The sequence below is a fragment of the Podarcis liolepis genome, assembly GCF_965112155.1.
Source record: "Podarcis liolepis genome assembly, chromosome: 14".
NCBI lineage: Eukaryota > Metazoa > Chordata > Lepidosauria > Squamata > Lacertidae > Podarcis > Podarcis liolepis.
Genome location: NC_139569.1, coordinates 7527000 through 7541917, shown reverse-complemented (window position 1 = coordinate 7541917; position 14918 = coordinate 7527000). Strand labels below are relative to the sequence as shown.

At 49.2% G+C, this 14918-nt stretch overlaps 1 protein-coding gene across 7 annotated transcripts in view; it reads right to left on the bottom strand.

The window, feature by feature from the left end:
* LLGL1 (LLGL scribble cell polarity complex component 1) overlaps window positions 1-14175 on the bottom strand; it is an 86402-nt gene extending 72227 nt beyond the window's left edge. For 2 of the 7 annotated variants that reach the window (XM_083474178.1, XM_083474180.1), the window contains exon 1: window positions 13705-14157. In XM_083474178.1, the coding sequence (XP_083330304.1) occupies window positions 13705-13908 (204 nt within the window). In that variant the 5' untranslated portion in view covers window positions 13909-14157. Of the gene's footprint in view, window positions 1-9373; window positions 9505-13704 lie in introns of those variants that run through there. The other 5 variants (XM_083474179.1, XM_083474181.1, XM_083474184.1 and 2 more) reach the window with 5 other exon arrangements.
* Window positions 14176-14918: the final 743 nt, after the last annotated feature.

Sequence of the window (14918 nt, the reverse complement as noted above, 5' to 3'; positions counted from 1 at the left end):
GTTTAAAGCAGGCATGTCCAAAGTCCGTTTGGGGGGCCTAATCCAGCCCGCCGGTCGGTTTAATCCAGCCCCTGCGGCAGTTTATTTCCTGGGCTAAAATCCTAAACAAAAAACCCTCAACAACTTCAGCCCTAAAAAATGGTTAACAACTCTGATCGGCCCTCACGGCCCTTCACTTCATCAAATCAAAGTTTGGACACTACTGGTCTAAAGCATGGGTAGGCAAACTAAGGCTCAGGGGCCGGATCCAGCCCAATCGCCTTCTAAATCCGGCCCGCAGACGGTCTGGGAATCAGCGTGTTTTTACATGAGTAGAATGTGCCCTTTTATTTAAAATGCATCTCTGGGTTATTTGTGGAGCCTGCCTGGTGTTTTTACATCAGCAGGTGGTGTCCTTTTATTTAAAATGCATCTCTGGGTTATTTGTGGGGCATAGGAATTTGTTCATTTCCCCCCTATAGTCCGGCCCCCCACAAGGTCTGAGGGACAGTGGACGGTCCCCTTGCTCAAAAAGTTTGCTGACCCCCTGGTCTAAAGCATCTCATCTTGGAATCTCTCATTCCCAAATTTTTAAGGAAGGGAGCAGCGGGCTAGGGCAGATTAAGACAGCTACATTTCCCCCCTAAGCACATCTATTCTGCAAGAATCAGGCAAACTTAGAAATACACAGAGGCATCTGATACAGGACCCATGAAGGTTGTCCCAAGTGTCGCAAAGTCATCAAGACAAGGCCAACGGCGCAGATATTTTATCAGAACCCTTCTAAAAACTTTAAAGACAATAGCAATGGGCTGAGAAGCGCTAGAAACCACATCAGTTGCCCCTTTGCAGAGATGAGGAGGCGGCAGAATCCCCAGCACTTAATTTTTCCGCAGGAAAAGAATCCCCATTTCGGAGATTCGTGAACGAGTGACGGCTGCAAATAAATATCCACCAACTGTTTACTAAAAGCAAGTAAAACAAACATGCTAGATGAGATACGCTCTAGGGTAGGCGTGACTCCCCCCATTTCCTTCTGAGCAAATTTACAGTGGGCAAAGGCAAAAGTGGGCAAAACAAGGAATTTCTCCCCCTTCCTACAGAAGGCTAGTTTCTAGACACACCTCTCCTGGCAAGGGAGAGAGACCTTATCGAAATCCAAGGACACATTCCGAGAAAAGTTTCACTGAAAAATTCAGCCCTGTGAAGTTTATCACCGGATGTCCCTGAGACCCAAACACCTGGAAGAAGGCCCATTAGGCAAGGTGTCTATAGGAACTGCACCCAATTACAGCGACTTACAGTAAGAAAAGCCTCTTTGGACTGTTGTTGTCAGGTAATCTTCAATTTGCCTTCCAGAAACAATCTCCGGGATTAATTAGCATCAGAAGACAAACGCACACTTGCCCCTAGCTTTGATTTAATTCTCTCCAGTTGGAGTTCAGCCCTGGCTCATGATAAAACCAGGAGAGTTTTTGCTCTATCGCAGAGACACTTCTTTTTAAAGGGTTGGTGTGGTTTTGTTTTTTTTAATATCCTCATTCTGCATTGGTGCAGAGCTTCTCTCCCTCTCATATAACACTAAAACTCAAGGTCACCCAGTAGCAGCAGCAGGCAGATGTTTCCAAAGTGAAGAAGCTGCACCACTGCATAGCTTGTGGGACTCCCTGCCACAGGATATGGCGATGACCATTGGTTTGGGTGGCTTTAAGCAGGTGGGTCTGGGGAAGGGCCGCAGCTCAGGGGCAGGAAATGCAAGCGGTCTCAGGTTCAAATCCCCAGAATATCCCCCGCCTGAAACCCTGGTCAGCTGCTGCCAGCCAGTGATGGACTAATGTGCCTGGCTCAGTGTCAAGGCAGCTTCCCACAGCACAGACCCTGATTAGCCATGATGGCTAAGCGTATGGGTAAGCAAACTATGGCTGGATCCGGCCCAATCGCCTTCTCAATCCGGCCCGCGGAAGGTCCAGGAATAAGCGTGTTTTTACATGAGTAGAATGTGTCCTTTTATTTAAAATGCATCTCTGGGGCCTACCAAGTGTTTTTACATGAGTTCATTCCCCCCCCCAAAAAAAATCTAGTCCGGCCCCCCACAAGGTCTGAGGGACAGTGGATCAGCCCCCTGCTGGAAAAGTTTGCTGACCCCCAGTGGCGTAGCGTGGGGGGTGCAGGGGGGCTGGCTGCACCGGGCGCAACATCTGGGGGTTATGGTTAGGGGGCCCAAATCCACGGGTTAGGGGGCGCAAATTACTTGCCTTGCCCCGGGTGCTGACAACCCTCGCTTCGCCACTGCTGACCCCTGGGCTAAGCGGAACCTCCAAGACATTCTACCTCTTAGCAGCATTTTCCAGGAAGCATCTGGATGGCCACTGCAGGAAAGGGAATTATGGGCTGGAGACACCTATTGCCCCGATTTCAGCAGGTAACCCTGCTGCATCCCTGCCTCAATAGCAACTGAACAACACACTCAGCCCCAAAGGCAAGGGTGGGATGCCAGGAATTTATCCATCAGGGCAGAACAAGAGAGCAACCTCGGGAAAGCTCTTCTGGGTCTGGCCACTTGGGCCTCACACATTCTTTAAACTAGTTTTTGCTCTCCTAGGGCACCGCCGATTCTTCCTCAGCACACAGCCTGGGGGTGTCTGAATGAGACGGGGTGCCTGAGAACGTCTGGATGTTGCTTCTGAGATCCAGCCTCCCCCAAACGTGATCGGAGAAGCAGCAGCAGAGAGATAGGGAGGTCGGGCAGAGGACCTTAAGATTCATGAATAACCATAGTTTAGAGGTCCCAGGACCTAAGGAAGTCAGACTATCCTCCACCAGGGCCAGGGCCTTCTCAGTGATGGCTCTTGTTAGGTTGTGGGCGAACATATCAGACGACACAGCGATTCTTCAAACAGCTCTTCTTTATTCAGATGCCAGAACTGGTGAAATGCTCTGTCCCATGAGACCAGGGCCCTGTAGGATTTAATCTCCTTCTGTCGGGCCTGTAAGACAGAGCTATTCCGCCTGGCCTTTAATTTGAATTCAGCCTGATCTTTTATTTCCCTTCTCTTTCCGCCCCCTCCCCTTTTATGAAGATCCCCTGCTCTGAGACCCCACAGCTAATTCTCCCCTCGTCTCCTCACTGGCCCAAGTAGGACCAATTCAGCCAGCTAGCCCTGCGGATTATCTAATTGATTTTTGAATTTTATTGTCATTCATGTTTTTATATTGTATTTTATGTTGTTTTTATAATTAAGTGTTTTAAAGTGTTTTAAATTTGTTGTTAGCTGCCCTGAGCCCGGTTTTTGAACCGGGAAGGACAGGGTATAAATAAAAAAATATTATTAATATTATTATTATTATGCATTTCAGCTCAGGACAGGCAATGCCTCCTTCTCAAGTCCCTCCGCTGGCTTCCTAAACACCATGAACCGCTCCAGCAGTTTGGTGGTTGGAGCAGTGGTTCTCAAAAGGTGTGGTGCGCCACACTGGTGTGGCAGGAGAGGTTGGCAATGTGGCCAGAAGGTTCAGGGACAATCCAATAATCATTTAAACATTTCAGTGCAGTGTAGTATAGAGTCACAGAGTTGGATGGGACCCTAAGAATCATCTAGTCCAGGCTTCCCCAAACCCGACCCTCCAGCTGTGTTGGGACTACATTTCCCATCATCCCTGACCACTGGTCCTGTATGCTAGGGATGATGGGAGTTGTAGTCCCAAAACAGCTGGAAGGCAGAGTTTGGGGATACCTGATCTAGTCCAACCCCCTGCAATGCGAGAATACGCAGCTGTCCCATCCGGGGATCGAACCTGCAACCTTGGCATTACCAGCCCCACGCTCTAACCAAATGAGCCACAGTATCAAAACATTTCTTTCAATTTGTGGAACATGGCTAGATATTCCAGAGCACTGGCTCTTCTTCTGGCAAATATGAAAGAACAGAAAAGAGAAAGGCTTCTTGGTGTGGATGAGGAGATGAGCGTTTGTTTGCCTCCAATTAGACCTTGTAGGAATGAGATCACCTGGCAAAATCAAGCCCACGCCTCTCACTGAGTTTGGACACAAACTTAAGGCACATAGGCAAGCAGCTCATTTATAATTATATCTTGGGAATGACTCATCTTCTTACGTAGCTGCATTGTTTTATATCTTCTGCATGTCCTATGATCATGTTACAAAGTAGTTCTATCCTACATTATAAATCAAGCACTGCTAGGTGCCCGTTCCTTTTTGTTCTCCAGTGTATTCCTTACCAATACAGTCGTACCTTGGAAGTTGAACGGAATCCATTCCGGAAGTCCGCTCGACTTCCAAAATGTTCAGAAACCAAATTGCGGGTTCAGATTGGATGCAGGAAGCTCCTGCAGCCAATCGGAAGCCGTGGAAGCCCCGAAGGACGTTTGGCTTTCAAAAATCATTCGAAAACCAGAACACTCACTTCTGGGTTTCGATTGTTCAGGAACCAAGGCGTTCGAGATCCAAGGTACAACTGTATGAGATTCGGTGTAGTGCGAATTTCAGAATTTGTTATTCTGAAAGCATAGCCCAGAGAAAAAAGATTGAGAGCCACTGGGTTAAAGTGCCAGACTGGGACCTGGGAAAGATCGGGGTTCAGATCTCCACTCCTTGAATCAGCCACCATCCATCAACTTATGCTACCCGCACCCCCAGGGTTGCTGAGAGGATGACATAAGGGAAGAGATCCCCCTACGTCACCCTGAGCAACTTGGAGAAAAGGCAGAATATAAATGCAATCAGCAAACACAGAATTGCCCATCTCTATACTCAGAGCTTTCCTGCCAACCCAGCAGTTTGAAAGCACGTCAAAGTGCAAGTAGATAAATAGGTACCACTCCGGCGGGAAGGTAAACGGCGTTTCCGTGTGCTGCTCTGGTTCACCAGAAGCAGCTTAGTCATACTGGCCACATGACCCGGAAGCTGGCTGCAGACAAACGCCGGCTCCCTCGGCCAGTAAAGTGAGATGAGTGCTGCAACCCCAGAGTCGGCCACGACTGAACCTAATGGTCAGGGGTCCCTTTACCTTTACTCAGAGCTTGTCCTTCAAAGCTCAAATCCCCGCGACAGGGTGAGCTCCCATTGCTCGGTCCCTGCTCCTGCCAATCTAGCAGTTCGAAAGCACGTCAAAGTAGATAAATAGGTACCGCTCCGGCGGGAAGGTAAACGGCATTTCCGTGTGCTGCTCTGGTTCGCCAGAAGCGGCTTAGTCATGCTGGCCACATGACCCACGAAGCTGTACACCAGCTCCCTCGGCCAGTAAAATGAGATGAGCACCTCAACCCCAGAGTTGTCTGCGAGTAGACCTAACGGTCAGGGATCCCTTTACCTTTACCTCTCCTCACCCACCCAAAGATTCTGTTCTTTCCAAAGGAACCCGCCCAATTCTCCGCTGCTGCCTCTTCGTCTTGTGCCCCAAACCTAATCTTTGCCCTTCGGTTTTTCCCTGCTCCCCAGATTCAAAATTATCCTAGAAAACAGACATCACCATTTCCGGAAGAACACGCACATAGGATTGCACAATGAGCATTCCCGACAGCATTGCTGCCCGCACTGGAAAATCCGCAACCCATCCTACCTCCCAAAATTAATATTTCCTGCAACATGTGAGCAACATACAGGCACTCTCTGTGCAGCCCACCAGGATCTGGGGAGCCTCCACCCCCCCAGCCCCCCCAGGAGATCAGCCAGTAACTGGGGAAAGGTCACTGGTCTTCCACAGCTGAGCAACACCAGCACAGAAAGCTTGGCTGCATGGGGATTGTCAGAAAGGCAAAGTCAAAGCTTCTACTCTTACTGATCTGAACGCAGTTGGCATGGGGGTTGGCATTAGCGTATGGGGAGGGCACATTCGTGTTTCTGTCTATGCAGAGAGTATGTTTGTGTGTGTGTGTGTTCAGGAGTGAACAGGGCAAGGAGACTATAGACCCCAGCCACACACACTGCTGTGTGGCCCCCCAGACTGCTTCCATGCGGCCTTTGGAGCAAAAAGGTTGCCTGATCCACGTCTGCAGACACCCCTTCCTGGTTGCATCCACACTGAACGTATTAAAGTACGTAAGATCTGTGTGGATCAGGCCCATGGCACATCTGGACCAGCATCCAGGGGCCAAAGAGCTGGTTAATATTCTGCTAAATGTGTTTGTGAGAAGCAGAGGTTATTGTTTTGTCGCTTTCGTTTTTAACTACAGTGATACCTTGGGTTAAGTACTTAATTCGTTCCGAAAGTCCGTTCTTAACCTGAAGCACCACTTTAGCTAATGGGGCCTCCCACTGCCGCTGCACCGCCGGAGCACGGTTTCTGTTCCCATCCTGAAGCACAGTTCTTAACCTGAAGCACTATTTCTGGGTTAGTGGAGTCTGTAACCTGAAGCGTCTGAACCTGAAGCGTATGTAACCCGAGGTACCACTGTATTTACAGTGGTACCTCTACTTACGTGACCCTCTTCTTACGTATCCTTTGGGATATGCATGCAGCAAACCCAGAAGTATATTTCTGGGGTTCGCCACGCGCACATGCGCAGTACAGTGGTACCTCTGGTTGCGAACAGGATACATTCCAGAGCCCCGTTCACAACCTGAGCAGAATGCAACCCGCGTCTGTGCATTTCACAATTCGCCGCTTCTGCACATGCGTGTGACGTCATTTTGAGCGTCTGCGCATGCGCGAGCGGCGAAACCCAGAAGTAACACTTTCAGGTACTTCCGGGTCGCCGCGGGACGCAACCTGAAAACAGTCAACCTGAAGCAAACGCAACACGAGGTATGACTGTAATGCTCTATCATGCCGCACGCATACGCAGCAGCACTCTAGCGCACCATGTGCAGAACAGGCACCTCCGGTTGCGGAATCCTTTGGATCCGACTGAAGCTCCAGAACGGATCCCGTCCACAACCGGAGGTACCACTGTACTTGTATTTTATCCTGTGAACGACCCGGAGATCTTGTGCCGAAGGGCGGTATATAAATCTAATGAATAAAAAATAGTAAATAAATAAAACAAATGCAAGAACAACTCTTCCCTCCTGTGGTTTCCAGCAACTGGTATTCAGAAGCAACACTGCCTCTGACTTTGGAGCTCAGAACATTGTAGTCCTGACCAGGAGCCCTCAACAGCCCTCTGAATTGGTCCAATTCTCTTTTAAAGCCATTCAAGTTGGCGGCCATCTCTGCCTCAAGTGGGAGGGAGTTCCACAGTTTTAATGACACACTGTTGCGTGAAGAAGGGCTCTCTTTTATCTGCCCCACATCTTCCAACATTCAGCTGTGCTTTAGATGCCCCCGGAGTTCTGGTGTTAGGAGAGAGGGAGAAAAACTTCCATCTCCCCGCCTCCTCCGTTTATGAACTTCTATCATGTCACCTCACATACCCAGGATTAAATTTATGCGCAGAGAGGCCCCCAGAGCCTCCAAATTAAGAAGAGCTCATTGTCCTCCATCACTGGGCCATCTGCCTGCTCTCCTCGCCACACAGATGTTTATGCCGAAGAAGCAGCCCCCTCCCCGTGGGACCAGTCAGGAGGCCTATCCAAATTAAATAAGCTTTGCCTCCCTTGCCAAAGTTCAAAACAGAAAGAGAGAAAAATGCAGGAGGATTCGGAGACCTGCAAAAAAGTAAGGTTTGCCTGCCACCTTTAAAAAAAATTAAACAGTTTGATTCTTGTGCATTTAACAGGTGAAACTTTTCTTGGGTTGGAGATTTTGCCATCGCTTTGCCTTCTAAATTCTTACATCCAAGGCTATGTTAGAGACAGAAGAGCAGAGGCTTTAAACAAGAGAAATCATTTGGCATTATTATTATTATTATTATTATTATTATTATTATTATTATTATTTATATAGCATGATCAGAGAGGGACTTATCACGGACTTATTCTTCCCTTGCAAGAAATGGTCAAGCCACACAGCTTATCACTGGTGGCATGCAGTGGTCAGACTAGGACTGGAGAGACTTGGGTTCGAATCCTCACGCAGCTGTGAAGATCGTCAGGCAACTATGCGCCAGCCACTGTCTAGATCAGTGTTTCCCAACCTTTTTTGGGCAAAGGCACACTTGTTTCATGAAAAAAAATCTCGAGGCACACCACCATTACAGCCCCGTGACGTCAGCGCGCAGCGTCACGCCGGGAGGGATGCACGAAAGTGTAAGTTTCAATTTTTCCCCTTCCCCCTTGCCTTCCTTCTGTGCCAACCGCCAAAAAGCCAAGACTTTAGGGCAGCAGGTCGACACGGAAGAAGCTCCTACCTAAGGACAGGTGCGACGGCCGTGTCCTCTTCTGCCACACTTGGCAGCCCTGCCTCACGGTCGTGACTCCCACCCTGATTTCTCCCCGCAGGTCGAGCGGCACAGGCAGCCCAATGTGTCCAGCCCAGACACAAGCCCCGCTTCCCCACTCTAGATCCTGAATGCGACCAAGTGCTCTGGACTCCCGAGCAGGGTGGGAAAGAGGACTCGCATCTGGTAGCCTCCGGGCTCCTCGCCTGCTCGAGGGATGGCATTGCAGGCAAGCTGCCGGCCGTCGCCATCGCCGCCCCCTCATGCGAGTGGACCTGCCCGGAGTGGTGGGCCGGGGGAGGCTCGCTCTCTGTGGGGATGTGACCCGCACGCGCGGCCCCGCTTCCTCCTGCCCAGGGCTGAGCTCCTTACCCGCGATCTCGGTCTCGCGCACGCGGATCCCACTTATTCCGAAGCTCGCGCCACTAGCCGGGGCTCTCACACCGTGCCAGGGCGAGGCGGCGTGGCCCACTGACGTCATCGTGGCTCGCCGCTGCCCTCGACTTCCCTGTTCCCTCCCCTCCCTCGGGTCGCCGTGGTTACCGAGGACTGCAAGCTGCTCGGGCGAGCGTGGGGCATTAAGTGGGAGAAGGAAAATTAAAATTAAAACTCGCCTGAAGGCCGCCTCTCCGGATATGAAGCTATCTTTCGAATTTTTAAATTTTTCCCGCGGCACACCAGGCAACAGTGGTTGGGAAACACTGGTCTAGATTACCCTACCTTGCAGGAGGTTACTGAGAGCATAAATGAAGGGAGAAGAGAACTGGGCATGCCCTCATGAACCCTGTGGAGGAAGGGCAAGATAAAAAATTCCCAGCGCATTTTGCATTTTCCAGCCCAGGTGCAAAATCATTTCAGAAATATGATCGGTTTCTTCTTCATGCAATAAGGGAGAAATCTTACCATCACATCCCTAAATCAGGAAATTTAGGGGGGAATTGGAGGGTGGAGAAAGAGGAGATAAGAGAGGAAATTTCCCAAGGAAAATGCAGCACTCAGTGTTAACCTGAAACGGTTAATATCCCTCTGCCTTTCTCTGCTCTGAAATCCTCTGCAAATACAGGGGGGCAGAACACAGAAGTAGACACAAAGGTAGAAGAGATTGCGAGATATTTACCTAGAGAGCATAAGCACATTGATGTGCCTGGGATACCAGCTTGACGCAGTTAAGCTAAATTCTCCCCCGGCTCCTAACTCAGGCACTGAAACAGTCAAACAGAGCCAGCCAGCAGGCTCATCAAGCCTGCACAACAAAGAAGACCAAAAGAAGGAAGATAAAGACAGACTGTAAATCAAGGATTGAGGGACGAAAGCCTCCCCTTGGAAACAGACGAGATGTGAAGCAGAAGAACTGTGAGGTTTGACCTCTTTGCTTCCCAGTTGGGAGTTCAGGCAAGTAAACGAACCACTGCTCTAGCTAAGTGGCGCTAGACTAGAGCATGGGTAGGCAAACTAAGGCCCGGGGGCTGGATCTGGCCCACAGACGGTCCAGGAATCAGTGTTTTTTTACATGAGTGGAATGTGTACTTTTATTTAAAATGCACCTCTGGGTTATATGTGGGGCCTGCCTGGTGTTTTTACATGAGTAGAATGTGTGCTTTTATTTAAAATGCATCTCTGGATTATTTGTGGGGCATAGGAATTTGTTGTTCTTTCCCCCCCAAAAAAAATATAGTCCAGCCCCCCACAAGGTCTGAGGGACAGTGGACCGGCCCCCTGCTGAAAAAGTTTGCTGACCCCTGCACTAGAGCAACTGCCAGAGATCCCAGGTTCGATTCTCAACACCTTTCCAGCCCCACCTAAGTTCATTCAAGTTCATCCAAGTAATATCGGGATTTGAAGGCTGAAAAAATAATGGTTTATAGAAGACAGAATGCTTGGATTTTAAGGAATGAATATTATATGTAGCTGCAGGACAGAGCAGGAAATCCTTTTACTCTTTCTATATTTCTTTAGTTTTCCCCCACTTTCTCCCGCTGTTCTCCGTCTTTCTCCAGTCTCTCATTTTCTTATCTTTTCTGACCTAATTTCTCTATCTCTTTTTTAGACTAAGTAGCTGTTTTCTCTTTATTACAAAAAGATACTTTGTAATGGGCATGTATTTTTGTGAATAAGTATCAATAAATAAGTTTCGAAAAGATAATAAATAAAGACCTGCCTAAAACGCCTGCAGGAGCTGCTGCCAGCCAGTGCGGGCAATGGCGGCTTGATACAGAGAGAGCCAGGGGTGGTGTTGCTGCCGTGAAAGTGCTGGACTAGGGCCCTGGAAGACCCGGGTTCAAATCTCCACTCGGACGTCAAACTCGCCAGGTGACCTCAGGGGCCGGTCACTCACTCTCAGACTAACCTACCTCACAGGGTTCTTGTGAGGATAAAATGATCAGGGGGGAAAGTGCCTAGTTCCGCCTTCCGCCCCCAGAAGGAAATGTACTAAATAAATAAATAAATGAGATGAGGCGGTTTCCTGCGCAATTAAGTAATAAAGCCCACCAGAAACAGACAACCCAGCCTAGATTTGGCTTTTTGGAATACGACGAAAGGAAAGGAAGACAGCAAAAGAATACTGCAGGATTCACTTATACCAAATGAACAGTAAGGAGGTATTGCCACTTAAGGTGATCAAATGCCTTGACAGCATCTAAAGCTAGAACGGTCACTGGTTCTGAAAGAAGTTGGACCCAATAGAGAATATTGAGAAGTCGCCCAATAAGGAGCGCAGCAGACCTCCGTCTTATAAAACCAACTTGGCCTTTGTCAATGTTGTTTGGTGCAATTATTGATAGCCTATATGCTAGCAGGCCTGGGAATATTTAGCATTTTTTAAAGAGATGGGCCTGTAAGACCCCTGCTTGTTCCCAAGCCTTACGGGTGGTATTTGCAAGTGAGCATGCAAATATTTACGCCACAGGGGAGCAGGTGGGCAAGAACCCCAGGCAAAACCGCTGGGAGATCCATGATTCCCAGATGATCTAATTATTATCATATATTTATTTATATCCCTACCCTGACAGGAAGTCAAGGCAGCTTGCAGATAAAATTGAGAACAGCATTTTCCTCTCCCCGGCCCTTAAGTCGGGGGAAGCGGACACTTGGCCCTCCCGGTGTTGTTGGACTACAACTCCCATCAGCCTCTGCCAGCACGGCTAGTGATCAGGGCTGGTGATGGGAATGAGAGGCCCAACATCTGGAGGGGCGTGGAGCCCCCCATCCCTGCAATCAGAAGCAATTGTTACTTCTTATTTATTTGGGGGTTTTAAAAATCCACTTAAATGTAACAAAAATCCAATGGTTTTACTAATAATTATAATAATAATAATAATAATAATAATAATAATAATAATAATAATGAAACATTCTGTAAAATTTCCTTTAAAAGGAAGCACAACTCATGTGTCACATACAAAGCTGAGTGGTGTGCAAAATTAAAAGTCGAAATTCCAGGAAAGCTAGGGTAGCAGAGTACAGTTTCTTCACACTTCCTGCGTATTTAGCACTGAAACCAGGGCTACACAGTTCAAAATGTGAACTTCCAAGATACAATGGGTGTCTTACTTAAAGAGTCGAAGGAGGAATTAGGATGCTTGGGGGGGGAGAGAGAAAGTCATTTCAATAGAAGGAAAGATTCCGCTTTAAAAACCCACAAGACACACACACGCGCACAAAGGGCTTTTCAGCAGACTTACTGCAAAAAGAACCTCAATTCTTTTTGGAAGTTTGGCTTCCCAGAACTGCAACGAACTATCCTTGCAAGAGTTTTATTGCTTCCATCCTTGTATAAGGAAGATGTTAAAGGGTTTGTGTGTGTTACTGCAGGTGCCAAGGGGAGGGGAGGAACCCCACAGCATCTCAAAGGGGGGAGGGAGAGAGCAAATCCAACCCCCAGTTTCTCCCTGGACCAAAATCAGAGGGCAGGACAAATGGTGGTGAAAAGGCAGGGAGCAGTTTACAAAGCATTAAGCATCCTTTAGGTCTGCAAAGTAAAAAAAAAAGGGAGGAGGGAGGGGAAGAGGAGAGAGAGGCAGAAATAAGATTTTGTTTTTAATCCTCTCTCATCCCAGACCAATCTTTAGAGACTAGGAGAGAAGGGGTGGTGGGGTGCAGTGGGAGGGAGGGGATATTTTGCATGAAATGCAACCCGGCAGTGCGGCGAACAACTCCTGCCAAGTCTACAAACACACACACACCATTCTCTCCTATACGAACTCAACATCACACTCCCGGAGCTCTGCTGAAGCAAGGATGGTGGTATTTGCAACATGAAGTAAATAAATAGCATTTAAAAGGAACAAGAAACAGATCCATTCTTTGGCCAACTCCTCCCATTCGAAGGAGGAGGAGGAGGAGGAGGAGGAGGAGGAAGAAGAAGAAGAAGAAGAGGCACCCTAATCTTTGCCGGGGGTGAGCGTGGGAGGAAAGGAAATCTGTGCTCACACAGGAACACACACAAAACAATTGCAAGGTGCCATCCGGAGTCTTTGTTGGGTGTTCCCAAACTGCACCAAAGGGGAGACCCCTCTGGAAATTCCTTCCACGCCAAGGAGAGCAAAATTTCCTCCACAAAAGTGTCTCATCCATTCTTCTTTAACCTGACTCTTCTTTTCACACAACACGCACCCAAAAAAAACCCCAAACACTGATATCCATCCTGGTCCTTACTTTTGGGAACTGTTTGCACTTCAAAGGGAGAAGCTCCATTGTCTTACAAGAGCACCTTATCCAGATGCAAATGAGATTATTTGGGGGGGGAGGCATAGGGGGGCAGCTGTTTCCATTCAAACATTTTTCTCTCTCTCTTTCCTCTCCCAGAGAGGGAAGGTGCAAACCCCCACACACCACTCTTAAGTTAGCTAGCAACCAGCCTGCCCCAAACACTGCCTTTCAAAAAGCGGGGTAGCTAAACCGGGCACCCACACCCCATTTTCAAAGGATGGCTTGTTGGGCTGGCCCCTCACCCCAATATTGCTACTTCCCCAGGGGGAAATCTCTCTCCCCTCCCCCCCAAAAGTGGGTCACAAATACACAGCCCCTCTTCCAAAAGACGCCCCAAACTGATGTGCACCACCAAAGACTCTCGGGGCTTGTTTTTTTTGAGAGGGGGGGTGTTTCCCAAACACCTAGCTGTGACCAACAGAACTGACCTCCACCCAAAAAAATAAATAATAAAACACACACCCCCCAGTTCTTCCTCTCGCTGCTTCTTTTTCCAAGAGGCAGGGAGGACCCCGACCCAGGGGGGGGGGGGAATAAAGAGATTGAAGTCATTTGAGCCCAGGGAGATGAGGACCACCACCCCATTTCAGCAGAGGGCCGAGACCGCTTGCAAAAGTTGCGGGGCGAGCGAGGCGGACCCCAGCCCCATTTCGGGGAAAGGGAGGGGGGAGCCCTGGCCAGGCACCCCTGGCTGTCGGTCGTGGGTGGGTGGGGTGGGGGGGTCTTTCGGGTCCCTACCTTGTTGAAGGCGAAGAGGTCTTGCTTGATCTTCTCCCGCTGGGGGTCGTGGCCCTGGCGGCGGAAGCGAAACTTCATCATCTTGCCCGGGGGGGGCGGCGGCGGGGGGGCTCTTGGCCGAGGGGGGAACAATGCCGCGCGGGCGGCGCTTCCCCCATGCAGCAGAGGCGGCGGCAGCAGCGGCGGCAGCGGCGCCCTCCGCATCCAGCAGGAGCGAGCGCGGCAGATGCGCCCAGGTTGCAACAGCGCAGAGAGGGCTGGTCCGCCGGGGAGGGCGCGAGGGAGGCAGGCAGGGGAGGGGGCGCCCGAGCGACGCCCGCCGCAGCCAATCAGAGGAGACCCCGCGGGCAGCTCGGCTGGACAATGGGCTTGGAGGGAGAGAGAGAGAGGGAGAGAGACAGAGACCCAGAGGAAAGCAGACGAAGGAAGGCCGGGCGGCTGCTCGCCAGCTGCTCTGAACCCCTCCCGCGCCGCCTCTCTGCGCCTGCGCAGCGGGACCGAAGCCTGCTGGGAAATGTAGTTTTTTAATATAAAAAAGTTGGGAGAGTCTCTCTCTCTCTCTCTCTCTCTCTCTCTCTCTCTTTGCAGATCAAGTTGCGTACAGACGAGCCCCAACATTTATCCAGTGAAAACACGGACGTCTTATTCCATGATGATAATATAATGATAATAAAAATAAAATCTGTGCTTCTAGAAAAAGAGGGGTGCCGGGACTCACCAGGAAATGGTTACAGTAAATGCAACATTTTCAACCGGTGCTTTTCTTCTAGGAAAAGGGTGCCGGTACTGCGTACCCCTGAGTACCCCCATGGAAAAAAAGAAAGCACTGATAAGAATAACAATATTTATATCCCTCTCATCTGACTGGGTGGCCCCAGCTGCTCTAGGCAGCTTCCAATATATACATATATATAATAAAGCATTAAGCATTTTAAAACTTCCCTAAACAGGACTGCCTTCAGATGTTTTCTGAAGGTTGTATAATTACTTATCTCCTTGGCTCAGTGGTCACATAACTCCATACCCTCCAACATTTCTGCGGTGAAAATAGGGACATCTTATTCAATAATAATAATAATAATTTTATTAAACATTTTTTTAAAAAGCTTCCCTATACACTGAAGGCTGTGTAGTTTCCTATCTCCTTGGCTCAGGGGTTGCATAACTCCATACCCTCCAACATTTCTCCAGTGAAAATAGGGGCGTCCTGAGGA